The sequence below is a fragment of the Grammomys surdaster genome, unplaced genomic scaffold (genome assembly GCF_004785775.1).
Source record: "Grammomys surdaster isolate TR1022 unplaced genomic scaffold, NIH_TR_1.0 273, whole genome shotgun sequence".
NCBI classification, from domain to species: Eukaryota; Metazoa; Chordata; class Mammalia; order Rodentia; family Muridae; genus Grammomys; species Grammomys surdaster.
In genome coordinates, this window is record NW_021604714.1 from 3,706,381 (window position 1) to 3,733,138 (window position 26,758).

The 26,758-nt window shown below is 45.7% G+C and overlaps 2 protein-coding genes across 2 annotated transcripts in view; both read right to left on the reverse strand.

Moving 5' to 3' along the window:
- Positions 1-4,726, reverse strand: part of Kif1bp (KIF1 binding protein) — a 20,140-nt gene extending 15,414 nt beyond the window's left edge. The window contains exons 1-2 of the mRNA XM_028776840.1: positions 4,233-4,726; positions 1,185-1,283 (exon numbers count right to left, since the gene is read on the reverse strand). Of these exons, the coding sequence (XP_028632673.1) occupies positions 1,185-1,283; positions 4,233-4,646 (513 nt within the window). The 5' untranslated portion in view covers positions 4,647-4,726. The remainder of the gene's footprint in view (positions 1-1,184; positions 1,284-4,232) is intronic.
- A 1,664-nt stretch (positions 4,727-6,390) lies between these two features.
- Ddx21 (DExD-box helicase 21) lies at positions 6,391-25,926 on the reverse strand. The gene is made up of 15 exons (XM_028776853.1): positions 25,763-25,926; positions 22,825-23,262; positions 20,624-20,699; positions 19,616-19,794; positions 18,466-18,583; positions 17,248-17,433; positions 16,017-16,162; positions 15,169-15,318; positions 14,374-14,535; positions 13,670-13,789; positions 12,889-12,962; positions 11,707-11,866; positions 10,511-10,645; positions 9,071-9,115; positions 6,391-8,653 (listed from the first exon to the last, which is right to left on the reverse strand). The coding sequence occupies exons 1-15, from the start codon at positions 25,847-25,849 to the stop codon at positions 8,375-8,377; spliced, it is 2,355 nt and encodes a 784-aa protein (XP_028632686.1). The 5' UTR covers positions 25,850-25,926; the 3' UTR covers positions 6,391-8,374.
- Between the last annotated feature and the right edge of the window lie 832 nt (positions 25,927-26,758).

Consider the following 26,758-nt stretch of genomic DNA (forward strand, 5'->3'; position numbering starts at 1 on the left):
CAGAGATGCTCACCGCACACGGTGTGCCCTTATACAGAGATGCTCACTGCACACGCTGCATTTCAGATATAGGTGAAGATCATCAGGAAAAACACAACCCTGAAGCGGGCTCTCAGAACACAGTAACCACAAGAGCAGCATAAATGTCACCTTGCAAAAAGCAAACTCTCAGCCCTAGTCCAGCACACCTGCAGAAAGGCCGGAAGCCAGGTCTGCTGAGGCTTTGGGCTTGGTTTAAGATAGGCTTGCTGTGTGGCACAGCTGGTCTCAAACTCAAGCTCCTCCTCCCTCAAGTTTCCAAGGTGCTGGGATTACAGGAGCCTCCATGGCCTATTAAGGCTTAAGAAATCCTCTGGGTGCTTCTGATACCACACCACAGCCACCAACACTTCAGAAGTGTTGTGCAGGTAGCTGGTTTTCCTCCAAGCACTGCGGTCGTTAGTGAAAAAAATAAAATCAAATCTGTAGTTTAGATACAAAAATGAGCTGGAGACGGCTCAGTGGTTAAGAGTACTGGCTGCTCTTGCAGAGGATCTGGCTGGGTTTGGTTCCTAGCACCCAAACAGTGGTTTCAAAACTGTCTGCAACCAGTTCCAAGGAATCTGATGTCTTTTTCTGACCTCCAAGGGCACCAGGCATGCAGGCAGTGCACAGATATACAAGCAGCAAACACTTATACACACAAAAGGAATAAATCTAAAATAAATTAATACAAAAATATTCAAATGGTACATTTGGGTAACATTAGAACATTTCCTTTATGATTATATTAACGCTATCCTTGCCATTATACTGTACAGGAGGATTAGTTTTAAGAAGCTGTTTTCAATATGCAGTAATTTCAGTCAGCTCTCAAGAGAAATTTCTGGGTATATGCATGCGTTCCGATGACTCCATGTGCTTGTGTTCCTCAGGACCCAACACCTTGTTTTGTTTTATGTGCCAGGGTCTCACACTGGCTCGGGACTTGCTGAGCTGACTGGGCTGGCTGGCCCCTGAGCTCCAGAGTCACCTGTCTCTGACTCAGCACCAGTATTCCAAGTATGCACCACCACACCCAGCAACTTGATATGGCCCGCCAAGGGTCAAATTCAGGTCTTCATGCTTCACGTTATAAAGGAAGCTACCACCAATTTTTGACTAGATTCAGTCTAAAATTACATTTTTATCTGCATGTAACACACCTCTTTCATGTACTGATTGTACAGTGCTTCCGATGACTCCAGATAGGTCCGGGCGGTTTCGATCTCTTCCCTTTCAGACCACAAGATGCCCAAGTTATTCTGGAAATCAAAGAAAGGAGACATGATAACTGGGTGCATCCAATGAGGGCGAGTCACAGTGTCAGTCAGAGTTCCTGATGAAATGGCAGTGGGCTTCTGGTAACCTGGCCCTCTGTTTTCACCACGTTGCTTCCTGCCCTTGAGCTGTCCCGCTCTGTCACGTTACTACAGCCACAGCCAAGCCTAGCTGGACTAACCCTGAAACAGACCATTCCTCCCTTGTAGTGGTATGTCAGGAACGTTGGTCACAGCTACACACACTACCTGACACGGACCTAGAAATGAATGCCAGGATCACGGCATCCTCAGACTGACCACACTCAGAAGACTCTCTTTTTAAATGATTAATTCTGTTATTCCTAATGCTGTTGGTATTAATGTTAAATTTCTAAAACCTTTTAACTAGCTATGACTTATGTACAGGAATACTACTGATATACCTTAGAAGGGATGTGTGTGTGTGTGTGTGTGTGTATGCATCTTTTAGGTTTGCGTGTTCTGAAGAAGGTCTCACTACATAACTCTGCCTGTTGTAAATCCTGCTGTGTAGACAGGGCCGGCCTGTTTCCTGGGTGCTGTGATTAAGGGTGTGTGCCACCTGCCTTGGTTCTATGCATCTTAAGTATAACATTACCTTATGTTTACTTTTCTTGTTTATGAAACTGAGCTTTTAGATATGCAAGTACTACATATGCAAATAATGCTATTTAATATTTTTAAGTTTTAGTTATTTTACATGTATGGTATTTTGCCTACATGTATGTATATGTAACACATGTGTGCAGTACCTGTGGAGGCCAAAGAGAGTGTGGGATCTGCTAGAGTTACAGATGGCTGTGAGCCTTCATATGGGTGCTTCCTATGGGAACCCAAGCCTTAACCTCTGGAAAAGCAGCCAGTGCTCTTAACCACTGAGCCATCTCTCCAGTCCCACCATGAGATATTCTTATTTTAGGTGCATCAAGATGTCAAGCATGTATCTTAAAATCATAAAATAGAGTATACACTGCAGATACCCTTTCAAAAAACTATATGTTAATATACATTTATCTTGTGTGTGTCTACATACATGTGTTTATGCTGAGATGTGCATTTAGAAGATTACACATGGGAATCCATTCTCTCCTTTCAACATGTGGGTCCTGGAAATGAAACTCAAGTTGTCAGGGCTAGCAAAAAGCGCCTTCACCCCAAGCTGTCTCTCCAAGACCTCAAAAGCTTTTAAACTTTTTAGAAAAACTTTGATTTTTTTTGTTTGTTTTTGTTACTGTGCCAAAATACCCTGACTAAAACAACTTTTAAAATAAGGATTTATCTGAGCTCACAGTTTGGAGAGATAGCTTATCGTGTTGTGGAAGGCATGGAACCAGGAGCTTAGTGTGGCTAGTGTCATTGAATATACACTCGGTACAGAGGGAAATGCTGGCACTTACTGGCATTCTTCGAGGGATGCGGCCACCCACATTCAGACTTAATCTCTTTGGAAACACCCTCCCAGACATGGCAAAAGGAGCCTCTCTTGGTTGATTCCAAATCCTGTCTACACAGCTCAATTTAGGAATCAATGAAGTGAGTTACTCTGATTATTTTTTTTTTCTGGTTGATTTTTTTGAAACAAGGTTTTTCCCTGTGTAGTCTTGGCTGTCCTGAAACTCATCTGTAGACCAGACTGGCCTCAGACCCACAGAGATCCTCCTGCCTCTGCGTCCCAAGTTCTGGGATTAACAGTGGGAGCCACCATTAGGCTGATGTGTTGCTTCAATGAAAGCTCTTACTAATGGCTTTAGCTCACAGACAAACATGTAAAATATCCCTATCTGTGCCGCCTACTGGAGCTGTAAGCAGTGAGCAAAAGGGACAGGCTAGTACTTCTTATTTGGCTTTTAATTTTATTGAACCATAATAAAATATGGCATACAACGTTCTTCTAAGTTTTGAGACTTTCCTGAAAGGCCTACATACCCAACAGTCAATCTTAGTATAAATATTCCCTGGTTCATATACATGGACTGCAGGAAGAAAACATCTATAAGCCTAAGAAAGTAACCTGGCACAAGTTACTCCCCATAGTGTGGAGATGAAACCCAAAGTGTTAGGTAAATGCTGTACCACTCTACCTATTACTTGAATTTTGAAATGTAATGTTCTCCAAAGCAGAAAGTCACACTTGCTTCTTATAAAAATGTGAAGGGTGGAAGGAGATCCGTTTGGACCAATGAGAGTTAGTTCAAACAAGAGTTAGTTATGGTGGCCCATTCCTATAATCTCAGCACGTAGGCTGAGGTGAGAGGATCACGGGTTAAAGCCAGCCTGGGCTACAAAACAAAGCTCTGTCTGAAGAGAAAAGGAGGGAGTGGGTCCTAGCACTCAGGAGGTGACGACAGGAAGTCAAAGTTAAGCATTGGAGACACGAAACAAAAAAAAAGTTATTAAAAGGTTTTGAGACAGTTCAAGGAAAAGGTAGGAATTCCTTGCTGAGCAAACAAGAGAATGTGGTAAGGACTAAAATTTTAAGATTTTGGACATTAAAAAAAAAAAACCTTAAGATCGGATTATTCTTTCGATTCCTTGTCATGGTCACTCCATTTCAATCACGTTGGTTTATTTCTTCACAGAATGAAACCAAGCTGGTCATGGAGTTGGGGAGCGCAGATTCGGACGCTTATGTTCTGCCCAGGACTACAGAAAGTCGCAAGTGAGGCTGGAGAAGGCGTCGAGAATTCAGAGGGAGTAGGCAGACAGATGGTGGGTAGGTGGTATGATAAATTAAAAGGGACTAAGCTTCACTCTGAACCCCAGGCTAGTCAAGGACTCAAAAGCAATCCTCCTGCCGCAGCCTCCCGAGTGCAGGGGTTACAGGCCGGGTGTTGTGCGACACTGGGGACAGAACCAACTGAGAGACCTGCGCATCAGGAGTTTTGGACGCAGAACTCGGCCCGAGCATCTCACCTGCGCCTGGATGTAGAGAGACACACAGCCTAGCGACAGGCGGTAGGGGCGCAGCAGCGACAGGCACCTGACCAGATGCTCCTCTCCGGCAGACAGTTCCTCCGTGTCGATGTGGTTCACGCCAAGGTGGAACTCGACCACCGCGAGGCGCAGCGCCCGCTGCGCTCCCGGGCCCTCGGCATCCCGTGGCTCGCCCGCGCCCAAGGCCTGGTCCCCCGGCCCATCGTCCGCAGGCCGCTCGTCGTCGTCCTCGGGCGCCGGGCCCAGCAGCGCGCGCACCTCCTCCAACAGCGCGCGCGCGCCGTACTTGGACTTGTACGGCTCCTTCTCCGGGTTCTTGTGCAGCTCCACCCGCGACAGGGCCAGCGCCGCCTGGAACTTCTCGCGGATCTCCGGCCCCAGTGCGGTCGCCATCGCGGCCTGAGCTGACGACCGCCTCCCCGCCCGTGGACCGTCAGCCACTGAAGGCCTCCGCGTTGCGACACTTCACTTACGACGTGTCGTGACTGTGGAGCGCCGACCAATGAAGTCGATAGAGGGGCGCGCGAGACACTCGGCAGCAGCCAATGGGAGGGCGTGCTGGTCGCCACAACAGTCGTCGTCAGGGAAACGAAGCTGTCAGGGACTACAGAGCCTTTCGCTGCCACCCGTGTGCAGTATGGCTTCTCCTGCTCCATCCCAAGATGTAGCTTATATAAAAACGTTCAAAATCAACAAGATTCTTAGGGGTAAGGTACTTGCCTACCTTAGACGCAATCCCTAGCTTAAATGAAATTCAGGATGTTGTTAATCCTAACATCTCTCGTTAATTGCTCAATTGATAGGCAGGAATCGCTCACTGTTAATGCATTAGGCTATCAGAGTTAGAAATTGTATTTGTAGGAAACGTGTACCACGCAGTGCATGTGTAGGTCAGAAGAGAGGGTCCTCGGGAGGTCAGAGGATAGTCTCAGAGATCAAATTCAGGTCCTCAGATTCAGCTTCCACAGCCTTTACCCGTTTGAGCCATTTCACACCACCACAGGCCAGCCGCTGAAAATTTGTATAAAGGCTCTGTGCGAGGCACTGTGCCAATTATCTGTAGGCTTACACAGGGGCCAATGTTTTTTTTGTTTGTTTTAAAGATTTATTTATTTATTATATATGAATACACCGTAGCTGTCTTCAGACACACCAGAAGAGGGCATCAGATCTCATTACAGATAGTTGTGAGCCACCATGTGGTTGCTGGGATTTGAACTCAGGACCTCTGGAAGTGCAGTCAGTGCTCTTAACCACTGAGCCATCTCTCCAGCCCAGGGCCAATGTTTATATGTATTGTAATGCTAAATTCTGTAGCCTATGAGTGAATTCTCAGGTTTACCAGTTTTTGTTGTGCAAACCTTATTCCTTAATTTAAAACTATTGGTTAAATAAAAAATGGCTACAGCCAATTACTGGAGAGATTAGAGGTAGGTGGGTTTCCGAGTTACCTGGTTGAGCATTTGAGATGGGTAGAAAGAGTCATGAGATGGACCATGAGTGAACATGGCCTCGACAAACTACAATTACTTGGGGGAACACTACTGGGAAGGTAGCCAGGCCAGCAGTTATTAAAGTAGATTAGAGGTTATCCCCCAGAAATTGTCAAAGCAAAATAAAATAACCATAGCCTGGGCCTCATTTATTTGTAAGCTAGTCAGGGATAAGTTTAAAATTGGTTGTACAAGTCTACATAATTGTAAGGCAGCCAAGCCACATAGTGAAACCCATCCTGAAGACAAGTTTACTAAATGAAAGTTATTTTAAGTCTTAAAATGTATGTATGTACATATAGGAAGGTAAACATAGAATGCTAGTGGAAGAGAGCAATTCACAAAAATGAAGCCTCTAATCAAGCCCCAATACCTTAGCCCCAATTTCTACTAGATTTATATACCTAGCAGTCACTGTTATAAAAATGTAAAGCTGTTTTTGTTTTTAGAAAATAAAAGCACCGGGCTGTGGTGGCGCACGCCTTTAATCCCAGCACTTGGGAGGCAGAGGCTGGTGGATTTCTGAGTTCGAGGCCAGCCTGGTCTACAGAGTGAGTTCCAGGACAGCCAGGGCTACACAGAGAAACCCTGTCTCGAAAAAAAAAAAAAAAAAAAAGGAAAAGAAAAGCAAAGCTACCAAAAACTAAATATAAAGCATTGATATCTTTATTATGGCATAATGCAGTACTTTATACAGTAATTCATTTTAATGTAAAAACATTTTATGTACAATTTCAGAGAAACAACTATATAGCTGGAACATAAAAACAGGCTGTAATTGCAAAGTCCAGAGTTACTTGATAAAGTGGAAAATATTTTCCCTGTAGAAAATAGTAAAAAGGGTAACATTTCCCAATAAGCCCATTTAAACCAAGTAATAGTTGAATTATGCAAATAAATAGTTTAGTTTCTGCGATCCAAAAGAAACTTCTCATTTGTTTGAAAAGCCATGTTTTATTTAGATTGTGTCAACTGAAGTTCTTCCCTTCTTCCCCTTCACTGTTTGGTTTATGCGAGATCATTTTTCTATGGGGTAACTCATTAATTCAAAATGTTTTAGCCTCTTCTATGTCCTTTCATCTTCTTGAAATGGCAAATTCTTATCCCAGTAGTGAAATGCTTCATTAAACCATGCCCATATTTACTACAAGCCACAGTTATCAACAAAGGAAAAAAAAAATCCCAAAGAATTCTGAGCACAGAGGACAGAGTTCAAGGGGAAAGCCGAACCTAAACAGAAAACCGAGGCCTTCTTCAGCTAACTACCAGGAGCTGAGGTGGTTACAGAGCCCTTTGATTCCATGTGTCTGGTAAGGCCAGTTAGTAAGTAAGGAACATACTAAAATGAAGGTCTTAGTTGATCCAAACAATTTCCTTCCAGGCCTGTTCTAAGATCCCTGTACAGAATCTCGCTTAAAATGCCACAGCTTGTCAGAGAAGGCTTCTCTGAGCCGTGATAATTTTTCAATGGAGAAACAGCTTAACAAATAGATCTTACATTGTGGTTTAAGATCCAGGCCACCCACCTCTGAGTTCGAGGTCAGCCTGGTCTACAGACTGAGTTCCAGGACAACCAGGGCTACACAGAGAAACTCTGTCTCAAAAAACCAAAAAAGATCCAGGCCACTGAAAAGACACTTGTCCCACGCTGCCCTTTACAAGCCCCAGACTGCACACTAGTAGATACACTCCCTTCAGGAGCCATGACTCAGGAAGTGCTCACCCTCAGCGCATGCTTCTCCACCTCCTCACTTGTCAAGATGAAAGACATTTTTGTGGGTTTTTTAAGACATTCTTCAGCAACACCAGCTGATCAATCTTCCAAAAGTGGAGTACAAGCCCATAACACTTATCCTGTCTCATTGCAGACGAAAAAAAATCTGGACACGTTAGGCATTTGGGCCTGAACTTTATAGTCATTGGGACCTATGAAAATGTGCTTCTGTATACACTTGTCTGGAGAATTCACTGGCACACAAGTCACCTAATAAACAGTGTGTGAAGACACTATAGAGTGAAATCTATGCTGTCTGCATTCTACCCTCAACATCCAGACCTGACAGAAACTCTTCATATGAGCTAAGTCTGAAATGGCTTTTGAAAAGCACTGCTCAGCATCAAACCTCAGCCAACACATATAAACACAGCAACTGTTTGTGAGGAGGATGCCAAGGAATGCAAAATTAATCCGCCCTGGCTCGTGTGGTCCTCCAGAGACTGAGGCACCCAGTAAGGGACTTTCTTTGTAGGATATGAGTAGACACGTATAGAGACTAGAGATGTAGTTTAGCTGTAGGGTGTGAGCATGCTCTGCATGTGTGTTTCTGAGTTTAGGCCCCGGAGAGTGCACACACACAAAGATCAAATTGTAAGATCAACACACAAAGATAGGCAGGTCCATAGTGGGCTTTACTTTGTAAACCTAGAAGTATTTTGGAAAATGATGCAATCAATTCCTATCCCTTTTCAAAATGAAGGCAGTTTATGATGGTCAGTCAGACAGTTCAGAAGCCTCTCTCTGCAAGGAAGGGGGGGCTGAGAAATGATAAAGGGAAGGAAGCCCTGGGGTCTTTGACAGCAGGACAGGCCCTCGAGTCCACAGTGGTTACAGTTCCTTCTGGTCTCTACTTACTGACCAAAGGCTTTACCAAAGCTCCGCTTCTGGCCTTTGCCTGGGGATCTGTTACTTTTGTTGCCACCTCCTGGTCGCTGTCCTCTGAAGTTTCTACTTCCTCCTCGCTGTCCCTGTCCCCGGAAGTTCCTGCTTCCACCCCGCTGTCCTCTGAAAGCACCACGGCTGCCATCCCGCTGACCCCTGCCGCCTCGATATCCTTCCGGGGGTCCTTCCAGCTCCGGCTGCTCGGTGGCCACGGCGAGCTGCCAGCGTCTGGAATCATGCCACTTCTCCTGTGGGTAGGGAGTTTGTTCCATGGCTTTATTAAAAGTCACAAGAAAACTGTCATGTCTCTAAGGAACATGCTGTTAACCAAGTGTTTAAAGAGCTGCTGGCACCAAAGCCGGATGGCTAGTGTGGGGGATAAGCCTTCTGAAGGCCCTCCCCACTCTACATTTTGAATTTGCTGCAGCCAGCTGAGGCACTTGGCACAGTGCTAGAAAACACAGCTACGGCAGGCGCACAGGGGAGCATCCTTCAAAGAGTAGCAGGCAGATGATGGGCCCAGCTCCTGCAAAGAGCAAGGCAGGCCGAGCAGCAAGCTCACAACAGCACACAGAGACAGTTCTCTGCGGCTACACTGCCCTTCTGCTTTCAGAATAAATACTGTATGATCTGGGTCTACAAACAGTAAACCAAAAAGAAAATACCTGTATTTCTGTGACTGCTTCAGTGCGGACATCAAAACAAACTCCCTAAAAACCAAAGGAGGAAGAGTTAATCCAACTATCACACTGATGTCAAAATACAGAGAAAGTAGCAGGCCCTGAGGTAAGGGACCCTAGAGCGTGGCTAACTGGAGCTCCAGAGAACAGCAGCAGGAGGGGAAGGGTCTGCAGCTGCCTGAGCAGGCACTCTTAGCTAGTATACTGTGCTAACCCAGAGTCAGGATGACACAATCAACAGCAGAAAAGTAAATTATCTTCCCTTGCTGATTCTAGTTTTCCATAGTTCAGTTTTCTGTGAGAACACTAGAACAGGGATATAGTCAACACTATCAGATCTCTGATGATAAACACTTCCCTCATGGTCCGGGAAAGGCCCTAACAGTACCAAATTGCTCCTGTAATGGCGGCACAGTTGAGCTACACTTTTCCACCCGTGAATTTATACCCCAAGACCTCTGCCATACAGGTAAGGACTGGGAAGCTGCACTGAGTCTGAGCTCAGTCTTAAAGGACACCGTGGAGTGGAAGACGCTGTAAGTAACTGTGGGGGGCTGAATACACTTGACCCATGGCAAGTGACACTATTAGGAGGTGGCCTTGTATGAGACAGTGTCACTGTATAGAAGGTCTTTGAGGTCTCCAAGCTCCATCCAAGAGACTCTCCTCCTGACTGCTGCGTAAGTTAGCTTCCTCCTGGCTGCCTTTGGATCAAGATTTAGAACTCTTGGCTGAAGGAACACCGTGTTTGCCTGTACACTGCACGGTCCCCACCATGGTGATAATGGACTGTAAGCCAGAACCAATTAAATGTTTGCCTTAGTCATTCTGTGTTTTTGCGGCAATGAAACCCTAAGACAGTAACCCAGGTCAGCTTCCACTGGTACGGACGGTGTGCTTGATATCCTGCAGTACAGGGTGCTAGGGGTGGCAATGGGGTGTTTACCCTCAGCCTCTGGAAGATGCCTCATGGTTTCTCTGATCAGGCATTATCTACCTCACAAACATGTTTACCTAATACTGGGCTCTGGATTTTCCACCGGCATCTGTGTGTACATGTGTGTGTCTGTGTGACCACAGAAGGATCCCGTAGTCAGAACCACTTCTCCAATAATACTTATCTGCCCTTTTAATTCTCATTTCCATAAAGGTATCGGTAAGTTTGGGTGCTAAGATTTTAAGTTTCAAACTTGAGCTCAAAATGCCGGACTAAGCTACCTTACAATGACGGCAGGGAGGCAGCTGGGAGTTGGGTCTGGCACTGTGTGCAGCTTAGCCTGAAGACAGTGCTGAGAATAGCTGTGGAGAGCACGGAGATGCAACACCCATCAGGCAGGGAGAGGACACACTCTGGTCACTATGCTACTCCCCCCACCCCCCCAGCCACGAGATGAGGAGATGAGGTCCCAGAGGCCCGGCACTCACCAGCTTTCCTTTGAGGAAGACCATCCCCTTGACTTTGGCATCGATGCTCTCACCCAGCTGCTCCTTAAGTTCTTTCCAAGCATAGCTAATGTTGGGCATCTCGATAGAGCACCGCAGGATCATGGTCACAAAGCCCTTAGGGGAGAAAGGCGCATAAACTTGTGTCTTCTTCTTCCTCGTTCCCCCCCTCCCCCCGAGACAGGGTTTCTCTGTGTAGCCCTGGCTGTCCTGGAACTCACTCTGTAGACCAGGCTGGCCTCGAACTCAGAAATCCACCTGCCTCTGCCTCCCAAGTGCTGGGATTAAAGGCGTGTGCCACCACCACCTGGCTTATAAACTTGTGTCTTGAACCCAATCGGCATCATAAGTTCTTGTTCTGGGGAAGCTCTCCCTGACAACACACTCTCCAGCCACCCAATGGGCGCCAGCAGACTGGGCGGTCCTAGGAAGACTGTCGGGAACACTAATGTCAGTGCCCAGGTCCTTAGCTTTCTAAAGGCTCTGCACTGGAGGAACTGGTTGAGCACAGGGAATCAATTGACCAGTGTACTTCTTATGCCACATGGGTCTACAATCAATAAACACATAGGATTTCAATGTGCCCAAGGAATTCACCACTGCAACGCTCATGTTAGTGCACTTTAATTCAGTTCTAGCACTTGTCTTGTTTGGTTTGTTGAGACAGGCTTTCTCTGTGTAGCCATGCCTGTCCTGGAACTTGCTGACCTTGAACTCAGGAATCCATAATCCCCTGCTTCTGGGTGCTGGGATTATAGGTGGGCACTACCTCACTCAACTAGTTTTAGCATATTTTAATTCTCTTATTTGTCTATCAGCTTATGTGTAGAGGTCAGGAATCAGGTTCAGAAATCTGTTCTCTGCCTCCACTATGTGGATCCTGGAGACTGGATTTAGGTGGCTGTAAGGCTGGGTGACAGGGTGTTTACCAGCTGAGTTTCACTAGCCCTTCATTTAAAAGAAAACTATTACCCACAGCAGTCAGTGTTGCTTCTCCTTCCAACTCACCCCTGGGAAACACCCATTTATTCTGCCCCTACTGATTCTGTTTTTCGTTAGGAAAATGGCAAAACACAGCCAGTGCCTTCGTACCTCTAGAAGGAGGAAGCCAATGAGGAAGTTCAAATGAACTCTTCTAGTTTTGATTAAGCCATTTTTTTAAAGTACCAAAACCTTACCGCCTGTGAGTTGATCAGGGAGCGCTGGTCGACCGATGTGGCCCCTGAGATGTGGGCCAGAGCAGCGGCCAGGGCCTCTACAGCTCCTTTCTCCTCAATCAGCTTCTCAGCCGACTGCTTGAAATGGCCAATGGCAGTGGGAGGCACGGAATCCAAGAGCCTGTGTATGAGAGAATGACAAAATAAATGAGCTTTAGAATGGGCATGAGTGCTGGGGGTGTGGCTACGCTGGCATGAAGAAGTCCTGGGTTCAGTCCCTAGCACTTCAGAAACTGGAGGTACTGTCACATTGCCGGCACTGAGGACGAGGGGGCAGGAGGATCTGACGTTCCAGGTCATCCTGTAGTACAGCGAGTTCTGGACACTCTTGGGCTCATTGTCTCAGGATAAGCCACAGTGATCCTCCACTGTGTATTTGTTTCCTTTTATTGTGCCCTTTGGGACAGGACTTATACTATATCTGCCTGAAACCTGCTGTGCACAGCAGGATGGCCTCACACTCATGGCTATCCTCCTACTGGGATTCCAGACATGCTTCACTATGCCCAGCCCCCATTCTGCCTTTAAATGAGAAAATAAACAGTATTTAACTCAAAACAAAAGAAAACATCACTAATAAGATTGTGCTACTTTTAGAAGTAGACAAAACCACAGCCAGTTACATTCTGCAGGTTTCACATGTGCTCTACAGCAGGTCTCAGAACACTGTATGTGCTGCAGGCTGGCCTTGTCTTGGCCGTAACAAATCAGCACAACCTGAAGCTAAGTAGGGTGAGCTGCGCTGGCAAAGGGCTGATAGCTCAAAGAACATCTCTTACCCACCTACAAGAATCTGCCTCTTCTTCCTGGTCACCAGACCCCTATTTTCTGAACTAGTTGTACCCCATGGTACCCCTAAGGAAAACTTGCTAGGGTAAAATCAACTTAAAAAGTTGCTCTGCTAGCACTTCCTCTGCCCGTGGACTCCCTTGCCTACTTCCTACTAAATCCTGGGTCATCGTGGTCATCAGCAACCATGTGGTTGCTGGGAACTGAACTCAAGATCTCTGGAAGAGCAGTCAGTGCTCTTAACCTGAGCCATCTCTCCAGGCCCATGTTAGTCCTCATAAGCACTAAGAAAAGAAACATTAAAGGTACAAGAAGCAGCATTGAAACAGACCTTGGTGGCAGTATAGACTGTACCTGATGGCGTCTTTGCTGGAGGCTTTTATTATTTCTGTTGCAGAAGGAACGCCTATCCGTTTAAATTTAATTCCCTACAAGAAAACCATAATTTCATGTACGAAGATTACTGTTTCTACTGAGGCTAAGTAACTTACTTCTTAAATCAATTAGACCGCTTTACTCTGGGCCCTGTTTCCCAGATTCACACTCTAAGGCGTTACGCTCCTTAGTCTCACTGTGAGACTGACTGACTGATGCTTTTCTCATCCGTAGACTGAGGCTGTGGGATTGGGGACGGAATTAACTCCACACTGTGAGCACCCATCTCCCCTTCAGGGACAGCGCTTCACCACTGCCGCTGTGCTGATGGACGCCGCACCCATTTCTGACCCACACACAAGTTCGAGGAGAGGAAGGATTAGCTACAGAATTATCAGTTCTGGAAGGAAATTTAGTCTCTCCTCCCCCTTTGAAGACAGTCTTAAACCCACAGTGACCCTCCTGCCTTAGCCTCTCAAGTGTTGTAGCTACATGTACCACATGCCAAGCCCCTTTATACTTCTAATAATTCATTCTACCCTTCCTTCTCTTACCTTCTGCAGCATTTCTGATCATACTAACACTATTACCTAAGAACTATCTTTCACATGTACAAAATGTATTGTCATTTCAAATGCAAGTTAGTTATCAGGCCTCTAAGGACCAGCAAAGAAAACACAGCTTGCTGCCACGATTCCAAGGACTGCCTTTGCCTTCAGAGCTTAGCATGTGTTGAATATAAGTTAGGAAATCACTTTACCGCTTTCTGCTCCACTTGCGCTAACTGGTATTCTTCCTTGTGCTGATAAAAGCAGATGCAAACCCCTGTCCTTCCAGCTCTGCCTGTCCGTCCCGAACGATGAATGTAAGACTCCACATCCTGTGAAAACCAAGCATGTGAGTGACATGTCAAAGACTAGGCAGCCCCTGCAGTGCTCGGTGATGATACCACTCACAGAGCAGTCCCTATCCTGTGTGCACAAGTGACAATACCACTCACAGAGCAGCCCCTATCCCGTGTGCACAGAGCCCAAAGTCACGTGCATTCCCAAGCTTCAAGTGGCGGCTGCAGTTGAAGTATTGAAACTGATGTTAGTAATGCATCTTATGTAATTCTGTTCACTCACAAGTTAGAATGTTCTATAAAATAGTCAAAATAGGACATGGAACCAGCCTAAAGATGTCCTAAAGATGAATCGATAAGGAAAATGTACACAGTACAAACAATGAGATGATGAAATCTACGGGAAAATGGAGAAGCCAACGCTGAGTGTGTAGATAACTTGTAACCTTCCTCTTTCCATCCACCCAACCATCTAATCTGACTGTGTAGAATTAAAAAAATCAGGAAGGGCCTGAAAACTGCATAAAAGTCAATGAAGTGACTTCTAGTAACCCAAAGAAACAAAAGCAGTAATTCTGTATTGTTATTAAAAGACAACGAAAACATAAGACCAAACATACCTTTGGTGGACAGCTCTGAACAACCAAGTCAACCTCAGGGATGTCTAACCCACGGGCAGCAACATTGGTTGCTACCAAAACTCCAAAATTGCCATTTCGGAAACCTTTCAGGGTGATTTCCCTTTGCTTCTGTGGAATGTCACCGTGTAAGGACTGGGCATCCTGCCAAAGAAATAAACTGACCTCAGAATTCAGAATCCCAGATCTAACACCACACCCTCCAACAGGCCCAAAGGCTCAGTGAGGGAATCCTCTTGGAAACACCACAATGGGAAAAGCAGATGCCTTTTTTTAAAAAATTTACTTATTTTATGCATGACCACTCTGTCTGCAGGTACACTTGCAGGCCAGAAGAGGGCATCAGGTCTCACTATAGATGGTTATGAGCCACCATGTGGTTGCAGGGAACACAATACCTCTGGAAAAGCAAAGAGTACTCTTAACCACTGACCCATCTCTCCAAAACTTTCCTTTTTAAAAAGATTTATTTATTTTACGAAGAGCAGACGCCTTCTTGCACCTGTTTCTTACATGGAAAAGTCTCTCAACTGTTTGCAGTTACATTGGCTGTTTGTAACTACACTCTCCAAGGTTGAGAACACCACCTAAAGCGTACTCTGAAGCGTAGCTTTACCCGTGAAATTATGAGGCAGGACCCTGACCATTAAGAGACATTTCCCTAGTCTAACACAATCTGGAAGTCACTGGGTAACTGAAAAGCAGAATGAAGCCAGAGGCCAAGGTAAAGACTCACTGAAGACCCAGTGAGAGGCTTCAGGCACGAGAAGGACCAACCTGCTTTATGCACGTGTTCTGCGACAGCTCCTGGGCATCCTTCTTGGTTTCACAGAAGATGATCGTGCGCCCTTGATGACCACTGTACACTCGGATCACATCCCCAATCACCGCTGCTCTCTCAGTCCAGTGACACTTAATGGCCAGGTGCTTAAGAGAAGAACCAACACTCAGTAAACCCAGATGGACATTACAGCTTCCTTCTCAACCCTTATGTCTATCGCTTGGTACAGGAGTGAATGCAGGCCTTACAGGGCTGTCTGCTGCCACTGCTTACAGGGAAAAAGGAAATAAATAAGCCAAAGTCAGGAGCAACACGGTCTGTCGCCAGGCCCCTCACCCTTTTCCAAAGAGCATCTGGCATCATTGCATTCTAGGTAATTAGGAAATACTATTTCCCAGACTCCTGCAGGAAACCAAATAACAGACAAAAAAGGGCCTGTGTGCACTATGCTCCTTCTTCCACTTAAAATACAACCTGTAATAAAGGCTGCACAGGCCTGCTCCTGGGTGAAATGAATTCATCTAGGTACCGGAGCCTAAGATGAAACAGATTCAAGATGATGCACCAGCTCACTCTGCTGCCCTCTAGCGGCTAACTCTAAATGTAAGCTGTTTATCTATCTAATTCAAACACAAGGTTCCAAAGACTCTGAAATCAGGCTGCTAGATGGTGAAATCCAGAAAGCACAGACACCAGACATAAAAGAAATGTTACTTGGCTCTGCACAGGGACTTAGTATTTATCTGGAAAGAGAGCTTGTATTTTCTATTGTTGAAAGTATCAGACAGGAAACAGAATGATTGACAATTTAATACTAATTCTGGCAACTAAATGAATCATTTACCTCCACAGTTATGGCTGCTTTCTGAGTCTTTTTACCAATCAGGTCCACCTGCTCGTATGTAGATTTCATGTATTTCTTAGCAACATTAAACACCCAATGAGGGCAAGTTGCAGAGAAAAGCAATGTTTGGGGGTTGTCTTCAGAATCTTGGGGGAAAAAGAAGTCAGTGTGAATAATCCAAGCAAGCCTACAGACACAGCACTCCACCTCGGCTGGCACCTCTGTAACGCAGCACCATTACCCCTGACCAAGGGCAGCCAGCCAGGCATCCATGACACAAAAATAAAAAAGATGCCGACCACTCCCACCACACAAAAACTGTAAGCATCCGTCCTCATAAGGATCCCCAGTTGACCACAGTATGTGCAGTCAGTTTTGTTTCCAGCCTTTGCCTCTCTCACTCACAGGAAATCCATCCCATGAAGGAGGCCCACCAACGGGACAATCAATCCCTTAAATCCAGGATCCAGCATGGATTGCTAACTAAACAGCCTGCAACAAAACCCACAGCAGTATTTTAAAAACCTAGAACTAGGACTAGGGGGTGCAATCCAGAGACAAGGACTTCAGCTCCATCCTCAGCACCCCTAGACAACAAAAGATCCTCAGCGTATCTGTTCATCTGGACCTAGGAGCACTAACGTTCTCAGAAGCCCCAAAGGGCACAAGCTGACAGAACCGGATCAGTGCAGTTTACAGCTCACTCAGTAACTCTGCTTATGAAGATCTGTGGTATAGATCCAATTCCAGGTACGAACTCCAACTGTGACCGAAACCCTCTGTATGAGTAACGGTGAAAACACCACGTAGGTGGTTGAATAAATCACTTGATAAAGTCTTACTAACAGTCGATTTACACTTAGTACACATACACTGAAAGCCGTGAGGAACAGTGTAGCAAGCCGGCAGAATATGAAATTCTTCTTTTATTCTCGCAAGATTTCACCAATTACATAACAAATCTTTTTTCAATTTTCAAGTTAAAAAAAATTTTTTTTTAATTCCAAATTTTAGCCAGGTAGTGGTAGCACATGCCTTTAATAATAGCATTCAGGAAGCAGAGGCAGGAGAATCTGAGTTCAAGGCCAGCCTTGAGCAGACTGAATTCCTGGACAACTAGGGCTACAGAGAAACCCTGTACTGGAAAAGCGTCCTTAATTATCTCCTAGAAGATAATTTCACCATGAACCTTCCTTAGGTCCTCTGTCAGTCCCTTAAATATGGGGCTTACCTTTCTTGTATGCCACACATAAAATTTCTTCCACTTGGTCAGCAAAACCCATATCCAACATCTGGTCGACTTCATCCAGCACAACATGTTTAAGTTTGGTGAGATCTAGCTTGCCATTCTGCAAGTGGTCTTTAATACGACCTGGGGTCCCAACCAGGATATCAATCCCACTCCGCATTCGTTCAACTGTAAAAAAATACCAAAGAAGAGATGTCTTGTTTTAAGACTCCTTCTATCAAGCATGGAGAATCCATTTAAATACATTTCATCTTAAACCATTATTAGAGAGCTACTAATACGTGATAAGTAATGACAGCAACAACCCCGGAGGTGCAGCCACTCCTGTGAGCACTGGGCCAGCGCACTAACACGCACTAATACGGTAGAAAATGATCCACCAGGAGATGGTGGCACAAGAATGACTTCCTGTTTGGCTGGCAGAAAATATCAAGACTTCACCGACCATAAGTGATTATCTTAGAGAACTAGAAACATTATTTTGGTTTGTTTTGAGACAGGGCATCAGTATGTAGTTTGGGATGCTTTTGAACTCAGCCCTCTTTCCTGCTGTCACTCATGTGAGACTAAGAAAACAGGCTCCTCCTGTGGGATGACTGGGCATCAGAAAGTGAGATGGTGCAGAAGGGCACCTACTCTAGAGAAACACCCACTGCGTCTGATGTGGAGGCAATCTGGAGGCTTTTCTGACGGTGCTGCCGCTGCAGTCTACGGACTACACTAGGTACCCTGTTATTTCATGCAACCTTCACAAACAGGAAAACTAAGCAACTTGGGACACCTAATTAGGATGGGATCAGTCAAGACTCAATCAAACCCAGGCCTTCCAAAGCCTGAGGATGGAAACCATACTCATTGTGTGCTGATGTTTGATCCTCCTGGTCCTAGAGAGAGCATGGTCCTGACTAGGAAGTAATAGAATAGGAAGAAGGGACTGCACCCTTAGCTGATGCTTGTGGAAAAAAGGGCCACCTGCAGCAAGAAATGCACATGTAAAGGAGACAAGACTACACCCTGGGTCTGTCCTGTTAGTCAATAAATACTACACACCCTAACGAAGACTTACCTAACCTAGACTCACCTAGGACCCTGCTCTGCGACACCCTTAAACAGCAGACAAGAGAGAAACACCAAGAATGTGACACACTTCAAGTTGAGGGGCACCCACAACACCCTCCCCCAGCTTTTGAATGTACTTACTTTGACCACCGTAGGGAGTGCCACCATAAAAACAAGCTACTGAGAGCTTTTTGGTGATGTCACTGAAGTCTTTGCTCACTTGATTTGCTAATTCTCTCGTAGGTGCAAGAACTAGCACCTGAAAGAGAGAAACCCAGGATTTCAAAGTGCGGTGCAACAACTGTCTCTCTGGCACTCCACAATTCACAATGCTCAGCTCATCCGACCCATCTTGCCATACACACAAACAGTCACCATGTGCTCTGTGATAAATCCCACGTGCTTCATGGACAGGAGCTAATACTGCCCCCAGGCAGTGTTCTCACAGCCTGTGGTTACACCATTCACAAGTAGGTGTGTATGCGCTGCTGCTCCAGAGAACTAGTGTACAACTACCAAGTTCCAGGAAAACCACCTGGAGGAGCTACACCCACATTAGCTCATGTTCCACATTTCCCTGGTGCCTTAGGCGCTGAGAAGCACTTTCCGATTAATTCTCAACAACCTCTGAGGCAGACATTAAAGAGTAAATGACAGGAGTCCAAGGGCCAGGTGGAGGCCAGGCTTGGACTCAAGGGCCAACCCTTGTAGACAGACTCTTTACACTCACTTGGCTCATTCTGGGCAATAGCAGAAACAACGATCCAGAAGCCAGTCATGGTAGTGGATACCTTTATACTCCCAGAACAAGAGGCAGAGGCAAGTGGATCTCTGTGAGCCAGGGACCAGCCAAGTCTACAGAGCCCGTGTCAGTCAGTCAATCAATCAATCAATCAATCTCCAGGACCAGGTTTGTGAGCCCTGAGAACATCCAACATTTTTTTTGTTTTTGTTTTTCGAGACAGGGTTTCTCTGTATAGTCCTGGCTGTCCTGGAACTCACTCTGTAGACCAGGCTGGCCTTGAACTCAGAAATCCGCCTGCCTCTGCCTCCCAAGTGCTGGGATTAAAGACATGCGTCCGCCACCACCGCCCCCAACATTTTAAAGGCAATACAAACATTAGTAAGCATGGATGATCACAAGCAGGGGGCACGTTACAGGAGCGAACACACAGAGCTGATGGCTAAGCGCCTGAAAGACTCACCCCAGCCTATGAGAGGCTCGGTGAGACAAGGACCTCTGAGGTTCTGGACACTGTCCTTGAGCCTGTGATGCACTTAAGATAGTTACCTGAGGGGCTCGGCCTCTCTTCCTGTCCTGTAGCCCACCTTGAAGTTTCTCAATCAAAGGGATGGCAAAGGAGAATGTCTTCCCAGTTCCTGTCCGTGCTTGGGCAATTAAGTCTTTCCCACTGTACACATGGTGGAATGTCTTGGCTTGTATAGGAAACAGGAAGTTCACCCCACGAGCTGTCAACGAATCAACTGGGTTACCTTTGTTTTAGTTCCAGTGTTAGGGAGCAAACTTTGCTAAACTACCAACTCTAACTAACACAGTCATACTTGTGTCCTGCAGAATTAGGGGATTCTAGACTCTTTCTTCTTTCCTTTGCCCAGATTCTACCTTTTCACAAACATCTACAAAGTCAGGGTCAATACATACCTAGTAGGGAAGAACCCACTAGACTGAAAACTATTTTTAATAACTTTTCACTGTAATTTAAATAGTGTGATTGTGACTTTTGATCAAATCTCACCTATAAGCTCATCTGAACTTTAAAAACGGAGTTACTATGACTCTTTAATACTGTACTCGTCAATACTGTACTGGGGGAAGCAACTGAACTACTCAGCTGGAACAGACAGATCAAAGGATCCAACACCCTGGAGACATTAACCTCAGGTGGGAGTAGATGACAGAGATCACAGAAAGTGTGTCAATCATCACACTTCTTTTTTTTTTTTTTTTCTTTTTTTTGGTTTTTCGAGACAGGGTTTCTCTGAGTAGCCCTGGCTGTCCTGGAACTCACTCTGTAGACCAGGCTAGCCTCGAACTCTCGAACTCAGAAATCCGCCTGCCTCTGCCTCCCAAGTGCTGGGATTAAAGGCGTGCGCCACCACCGCCCAGCCTAATCATCACACTTCTAAATGTGGACTCAGTTTTAATAACTGACCCCAAACAGCACAACCCCAAGTGTAACGCACGGGTCTCCCCCAGTGTAGCATAGGTGCCTGCAGGAAGAACTGGTCTCCATTCACCACAACAGAGAGAGTTAAGTTATGATGCTCTGGACCTCACCTTTGAGAAGCTTGACAGTCTCTTCAGATATGGGAAAATTAGAGAAAGCTCCTTCTCTCTCTTCAATGGGTATTTCCTGTCAAAGCAAAAGACCACAGAATCAGTCATTCACACACAAGTGAATGAAGGAAGTCTTTGGAAAAGGCACTTGCTGTCTGACTCCAAGGAACTGAGTTTGATCAGCAGAACCCAGAAAGCAGACAGAGAACTGACCCCACAAGCTGTCCAGCCTCCACGCACATGCCATGGAATGTGTGCCAGCCCTCCACAAAAACTGAATGGCTTTTAAAAAGAGAACAGCTCACCTAAACATATTAGTTTTATGAACCAATCAAAGACGGGCAGGTGAGAAGGCTTGGTTTGTAAAAGCTCTGGCTAACCTGACAAGACAACTGAGTTCAAACTTCAGACCCCACGATGGAAAAAGAAACGATTCTTCAAAGTTCTCTCCAACTTCCAGATAAACACCTTGTGTTCTCTTGTGTTGTACAGTGAGTTCACGGCCAGTCTCAAAGTATATACAGCAAGACCCTGTCTCAACTCACCTAGATGCCTAAGGAAGAGGCCTAGGGTGTGCCTTTATTCTTATCATTTGAGGGGCAGATCGCTGTGAGTTCTAGGCTACCCAGGAATACGAAGTGAGACCTCATCATTAAAAAGGACAGGCTGGAGAGATGGCTCAGCAGTTAAGAGTACTGACTGCTCTTCCAGAGGTCCTGAGGTCAATTCCCAGCAACTACATGGTGGCTCACAACCATCTGTAATGAGATCTGATGTACTCTTCTGGTGTGTCTGAAGACAGCTGCAGTGTACTCATATAAATAAAAATAAATAAATCTTAAAAAAAAAACAAAAAAGTTTAAGGAGAAAACTCAACTGTTTGGAGACGCGGCCCAGCAGTAAAGAGCACTCGTTGCTCTTGCAGAGGTGCAGGTTTGATTTTCAGCATGCACATGGAGGTTCACAACCATCCTAACTCCAGTTCCAGGGGATCCAAAGAGTAGCAGGTACAAGCAATGCACACAGATACACATCCAAGCAAAACACCCATTCACATAAAAATACTAAAATAAACCTAGAAAAAATATTATTAAACCAACCACTTACTAGAAAAGGAATGAGGAAGTCGATTTCTAAACATATTACATGCATTACATAACTATTAAATATACTTAGCATGTCATATATGTATAACATACATTGTAAAGAACCATCAAAACTGCCAACTGGCTACCTCTCTACCTGCAGAGGACTTGGTAGTTTACTGAGGGAGGGAAGCTAAAATTCTAGGGAGCTTCTTTCCTTTGGGGTAAATTTTCCTATTTTCCTGATACTTTTCAGTCAGGAAAAACCTGTAAGTACTCACCGCAAACCTAAGCAAAAGAAGCTTTCATAGAATGAAGGTTTTCCTCTCTTGAGACAGGGTCTCATTGTGTAACCCCAGACTGGCCTGGACCTCCAGATCCTCCTGCCTCAGCCTCCATGGTGGTAGGGTTACAGGCATGAGCCAATACACCCAGCCAGCACTGTTCTTCCCCAGGTTTCTGGACAATCACAAAATCTGTGCCAGAGTAGACATGTGACCGTGTTCAACACAAGCAACCCAGCGGCAAGCACACCTCAGCTTGGTGGTTTGTTAAAAGGGATCAAGATTCGGTGACAGAAGGGACCTGGGACTGAGTTACACAGCTGTTCTAACTTTCCAGTGCTTTCAGATTTGCCAAGTGAAGCAAGGCTTTCCTGTTAACTTCAACAACCCTCCTTTGTAAACAGTGTCCTTGCATGACAGGATACAGTTTCTGTTTACCTATTTATGTATGGGTATGGGTGTTTTATCTGCATGTCTGTGCACCCCATACCGATGGAGCCTATGGCGGCCAGAGCCTCTCTGCAGCTTGTTACATACTCCAAAGAGGTGCTGACAACAAATTTTCTTCTACTATTAAGACAGAATGCGTGCTCAAGGACCTGGTTCAACCTCCACCACCCAAATACTTTTAAAGTGATTACAATTACGTGTAGTTACTACCTATTTTTCTCTAACAATTTAATAGCCTAGTACAACTTTGCCAGTAGGTGGGAAAACTTATCCCCAAGCCTGACAACCCAAGATCCAGCCCCAGGACCCACACAGTGGAAGGAGAATGAACTCCTGCAAGTGTTGTATATATACACACACACACACAGAGGCACACACTCACCTTCTCTGTCTCGCTACTGCTCTCTTCAGCAGGAGCTTCTTCAGGGTTGGAGTCTGGTTCGGAATGGGAGAGTCCATTCTTCAGCCTGGGGCTTTTCTCTCCCATGTCTCCATTTGCTTCCTTCCCTTTCTTCATCTTCTTGGGCTTAGGAGCGTCTGCCTCTTCTTCGGAAGGCTCCTCGGTTTTTCTCTCTTTGGTTTTAGTGGAGGCTGCTTTCTTCTCAAGGGGCTCCTTCTTCTTCTTGGAGGTTTTGCTTTTTGAAGCAGTGTCATCTTGAGGCTCCTCCTCCTGCTTCTTGGCCTTCTTGGGTTTAGGGGGCTCCACATCATCTTCAGAAGGCCCTTTCTTTTTAGCTGCTTTCGCTTTGGAGGAAGTGGCCTCTTCCATGCCTTCTGTTGCTTCTTCGGTCTTAGATTTTGGCTTCTCTTTTTTAGTTTTCTAAAAATTTACAGAAGACACAGCAAAAACCTCAATAAACAAAGCTGCGGCTATACTTGTATAAAGCCCGTCAATTCTGGATTACTTCAGGCCTACTTATAGTTGTGAAAAATACAGCTTTAGGCATTTCAACACTGTATAAGTTAAAAATCAACCCTGAAATTACACACATCTAGGTAATGTGGACCGAGCTGCTGTGTTTAGAAGTGTGGGCGCGCGTGTGCAAACACTTTAAAAGGAGACCATGAATCTGAAATGAGTAAAGTGGGAATGAAAGGCACTGAAGGGAGGAAAGGGGAGGGGAGCGATGACGTAATTAATGGCTGTCTGGCTGTCCTGGGAATGAACTCTGCAGACCAGGCTGGTGTCAAACTCGCAGGAGATCTGACGGCCTATGCCTCCTAGGATTAAAGTCATGTGCTACTACACCTGGCTTAATGTAATTTTAATTTAAAAAAATTAATAAAAAAAAAGTTTCCGCTGGGCAGTGGTGGCACATGCCTTTAATCCCAGCACTTGGGAGGCAGAGGCAGGCGGATTTCTGAGTTCGAGGCCAGCCTGGTCTACAGAGTGAGTTCCAGGACAGCCAGGGCTATAAAGAGAAACCCTGTCTCGAAAAACCAAAAAGGTTTCAGTATGCTTTTTAATACTACTTCTTAGCTAAATGGAAATAAGTATAGACCAACAATCATTAGCATGGGGTAATAAAAGAGTTCTTCAAACTAAGTCTTCAGATCATATTGGCCAACCATTATAAAACTAATTTTTTTTTTAAAGAAATTTCCCCTAAGGCTCCAAACTACATACTCCAAAAAATGGTTCGGGGGCAAAATGCTTACTGTGCCAGCATGAAGGCTTGACAGGAAGCTCTAACACCCACAGAAAAAAATGGGTGTGGTGGCACATGCCTGTGACCCTAGCTGGTGGGGCTTGAGTGGGAAGCTAGCTAGCCCAGGTGAATCAGCTGCAGATACAGAGAGAAACATTGTTCCTAAAGGTATGTATCTCTGCAAGCCAGAGAAGTGGTGATAAACACCTTTAATCCCAGCATTCAGGAGTTAGAGGCAGGTGGATCTCTGAGTTTCAGGCCAGCCTGGTCTACAGAGGAAGTTCCAGAATAGCCAGGGTTACACAGAGAAATGATGTCTTGGGCATAAGGGTAGAGTGGCAAGTGATAAAGGCACCCACTCAACATTGATTGCCCTCTAACTTCTGTACATGCAGGGGCAAGCATATCCATCCCCACATAGGACACACACAGTAACAGTGAGCAAGCACTGTCCAAAAGGTAACTGTGAAAGAGATAGAACTCAGACAAACGATTGTAAAAGCAGGTTTTTCTTCCTAAATTTCTATATGGTAAAACACTCAAGAAACCTGTGCTTCAATGTGAATTCACATAGACACTATATGAAACAAAAACTGCCAAAAAAAATTTCACCCAACCTATCATTTTCGTTTGTGAAACTTTACTTGGACTTTATTTAAATGTACAATTTTTCTCATCACGAAAATTTGTCCTGATTACTAGCCACCTCCAAAACTCTAGTAGTGTTCCAGGCAGTAAGTATAGGACTAAATTGCAATGAGCTAAATTCTCAAATCATGGAAACCCTCCAAATAGTTGATGTTTTAGTGATCTCCAGCCATAAAATAATGTTGCTACTTCAAATTTTGCTACCATTATGAATCATAATGTAAACATCTAATATGCAGAATATTAGAATATGACAGGTTGAGAACTGCTGGGCTAAGAAGGGCTAGAGCTACCACCACTCAGTGGTACAGCACCTGCCAACACGTGAGTGGCCCAAGGTTTGATCCCTGGTACCACAAAAATCATCTTTAAAATAATGGATTATGGACAATCTCTCCGCCCCACGAACATCTATTACATATGTGAAAAATACGAAGTCGATTTTGGAACATAAACGCGTACTCAGGTCCCTCCCTCCTGACTTCAGCATCAGGCAGCTGAACACGCGGATGCAAGCCGGGAACGCTGTGGTTTCCACCTAATCCAAACCACTCTGCTGTTTCTTTAAAAGGCTCCTACCTTAAAAGCCCCCGGAGACAGCAAAACCCTCAACTAAATCGTACAACATAGGAGTTCCGGTACAATTTTCGTTCCCTCCTACTTTGATCATTAGAGACTGTCACAAGTTAAATCTTCTCATGCAAGGAATTAAGAAGAGACAAGGCGATTTAACAGTGCTCACTCAGATCCTTCTATGTAATAGGGTGATCACTTAGCCAACCTCGTTTTCTGTTTTGGGTTTTTTTTTTTTCTTTTTTAAAGGGAGAACCGTGTCTGTGTGTCACTGCAGATGCCGATCATGTGCGCAAGTTTTAGACTTTGCCGTCTTCGGCTCCAGTCTCCACTGTGACGCGATCGGCAATCCCTTCCGCACTCTCAAGCCTGGCCAGCCGGCACGGCGTGTCACAGGGCCGGCCACGCGCTCCCGACCCGGGCCGACCCAGCTCGGGGCCCTAGGCTCACCTTCTCGCTTGGCTTCGGCAGAGTCTCCATGCTCTCCTCGGCCTCGTCCGACCCCAACTTGGACCCACTGCGGAGTTTTCCCGGCATTATTCAGCAGGAGCTACTCAGGCCTACCGGCTTCCTCAACCGCGTGTAAAGGAGAGAGAACGACAGAGAAAGCGGACCGCCTCTCAGCCCGGCCTATCTCGTCACTTCCGCAGCGGCGCACATCCGGCGGAAGTAGAGTGCACCGGCAGGGCCGCGGTGCGCGCGGCTGTGGTTGGGACCCGTGTGTCCGGGGTAGAGGTGCTCTGCTTGTTCTAACTGCAGCCGGATTGCCACTAGCCTTGAGCGCCCGCTAGACTGGGATAGCGACCTTGAATCTGACTCTGCTGTCTCCACTTTCCAAGTCTGGGATTACCAGCCGGCAACATTTTTCCACGAAAAGTCGTGCGATGTGTACGCCACCTGTGAAAAACTGATGGGAGGTGACAGCTAAACCCATGTGCCTTGGTGAGCACCGGAATTCAGGGACCAGCGAGATACCTCAGTCCTGGTGACCTGAATTTGTGATCTCTGGAAAACAGAACCGACTGCGCACAGTTACTTTGCACACGCTCACAGTGGCACCCAGGACACCCATGTACATGCCCCAAGAACCAGAATTGGCAGGGCGTATTGGGGTACACACCGCAGATCTCAGCACTCTAGGAGGAAGAGGTAAACGGATCTCTATCGAGTCCAGCTAGATGCACATAGTTCAAGGCCAGCCAGTCACATGATGAGATTTTTGTCTCAACAGCTCTCTCCCCCACCCCAAACAAAAAACCCCACAATTCAGGAAAGTCTGGTATTTATGCATGTGTGCACTTTATAGACTTCCTGGGCATTCTTGTAATGACAGACAGGATTCTAATAACATCTAAGCCCTGCTTATCCTCAAGCACTACAGACCAAAGTTTTTCAATCCGTGAGTTGCTACTCAGTTAGGGTTCAACGACCCTTTTACAGGGGTCA